Source organism: Macrobrachium nipponense, chromosome 4 (genome assembly GCF_015104395.2).
Source record: "Macrobrachium nipponense isolate FS-2020 chromosome 4, ASM1510439v2, whole genome shotgun sequence".
NCBI lineage: Eukaryota > Metazoa > Arthropoda > Malacostraca > Decapoda > Palaemonidae > Macrobrachium > Macrobrachium nipponense.
The window spans coordinates 102,021,386-102,023,885 of NC_061100.1; the positions used below are offsets into that span (position 1 = coordinate 102,021,386).

A 2,500-nucleotide genomic window follows, 5' to 3' on the forward strand; every position below is an offset into this window, starting at 1 on the left:
AGATCATTTCCCATTGGCGCTTGACAAAATAATAAAGTTTGTTGAATTATGTGCATCTAATAACATATTTTCATTTGGGGAATCATTCTATAAACAAAAATTCGGATGTAGTATGGGTAGTCCTTTAAGTCCTATCTTAGCCAATCTGTACATGGAATACTTTGAAACTACAGTAATAAATACAATAAAACCCAAAAACATGCTATGGATGAGATAGGTAGATGATATTTTTACATGTTAGGATAATAGGTGGGACAATTTTAATGAATTCTTCTCAAAATTAAACGCATTAGTGCCCAGCATCAAATTTAAAGTTGAATGGGAAACAGACAACAAAATTCCTTTTCTTGATGTTTTAATAATCAGAGACACGACAGAATACAAATTTACCATATACAGAAAACCAACGTTTTCACTTTCATACATTCACTACTTTAGCTATCATGACATTGCTATCAAGATAGGTGTAGCCAGCAACCTGTTCTTAAGAGCCTTACAAATCTGTTCCCCAGATTTCCTGGAAAAAGAATTTGAACTCATTCGTAAGCAACTTTTGTCTTTAAAGTATCCTGACCATATAATTGAGGAAGCAATTCACAAAGCAAACGTAATTTTCTACTGACCTCCTCAAGACAAGACCATAGAGACACCCAACAATAAAATAAAAATTCCTCACCTGGATGAGATTAAGACGGTGACTAGGACCCTCGGAAAATGTAACCCTTTTGCATTTATTTATCCAAACACCTTAGCCAAATCCCTGATTAACGTCCAATAAAAGACATCCCCAAGGACTCCGGGGTTCACAAAATCCCATGCCAGGATTGTGACCAATCTTAAATCGGATTTACAGGAAAATCACTTCTCCAGAGATCAATACAACCCAAATGGTCAGTTAGGTATGGACAACAGAACTCAGCTATTTTCAACCATATAAATGAACATAACCCATAGAATAAACTGGAATTTGTCACATATAATTTATGGCAGCAACTGCCGGTACAAGAGTCAAATGATGGAATCGGCCTTAATAAAAGAGAGGCTGGTAATGAACATCTCAAAAGGAGCATGGAATTCAGATGGCATCGACAAGATTTTCATTCAACCAACACTTAGGAAGATTAAAGGAAATTTATCAGCGGGGGTGACCTAAATGGGCTTACCTGTGGATGGATATCTTGTTATAAAGACCACGTTCTCTGTAAACATTTCTCATTCATATACCTGAAGAGGGAGACGCATCTCTGAAATATAGTAGTTTTTCCCCTCTATATTTTTGGTGTTTTTATGGGCTCCTTTTATTAAGTACCTATATATATATATATATATATATATATATATATATATATATAATATATATATATATATATATATATATATAATATATATTTATATATATATATATATATATATATATATATATATATATATATATATATATATATATATATATATCTATCTATCTATATAATATATATATATATATATATATATATATATATATATATATATATATATATATATATATATATATAGATATATATATAGATATATATATATATATATATATATATATATATATATATATATATATATATATATATATTTCGTAGATCCGTTGAACCAAAAAAACGTACAACCATAATTACTACCTATGTAATTGTAGCATAACAGTATCAAATTGAATACAACTAATCTCCTTCGCCTTTCTCTCTCTCTCTCTCTTTCTCTCTCTCTCTCCACAGGTAACCCATCCCCGAAAGTGACATGGTGGAATGAGGTCAAGATGCTGGATGACATCCCTGATGCCCACAGAGGAGAGACCATTATCAACACCTTGTCCTTCGGACCGCTGACCCGAGATGACCTGCACCGGGTGCTAACCTGTCAGGCCTCGAACTCCAACCTGTCGGCGCCCCTGGTGGCGTCGGTCACCCTCGATATGAGCTGTGAGTGTGATGTTGTCAATAAGGAGTTACTCTGAGTTGTACTCTGTTATTTATGGGTTTAATTTAATAACTTTTTAAAAAGATGTTTGTAAGGAAGTTATGAACGTGTAATATACAACCTATTCGAGCTACAAATGTCATTTAATATCTAGCTCTACCTCGGAATTAATATATTTTCATATATGTAAACCAAAGAAGAATTTTTGTGTTGATAATAATGTCGTCTTCTCGTGGGTTCGAACCACCGCCGCCCAGCGGACACAGCAGAAATCAGAACGTCAGTGAAGTTATCGATTCGGCCAACAAGTGAGCATCAACTAAAAAAATCCCCTTCGGTTTACATATATGAAAGTTTATTAATTCCGAGGTAGAGCGAATTAGATATTAAAGGACATTTATAGCTCGAATAATTTATATGGACTCCGATGATGTGATAATTATTCATTTGTGTATAATATATATATATATATATATATATAATATATATATATATATTATATATATTTATATATATATATATATATCTAGTTTATACCACAACCCGGAATTAT

The 2,500-nt window shown here is 32.4% G+C and overlaps 1 protein-coding gene across 1 annotated transcript in view; it reads left to right on the forward strand.

Moving 5' to 3' along the window:
• LOC135211049 (nephrin-like) overlaps window positions 1-2,500 on the forward strand; it is a 187,015-nt gene that overhangs the window by 136,092 nt on the left and 48,423 nt on the right. Inside the window, 1 exon segment of the mRNA XM_064244107.1 lies at window positions 1,746-1,949. Within this exon segment, the coding sequence (XP_064100177.1) occupies window positions 1,746-1,949 (204 nt within the window).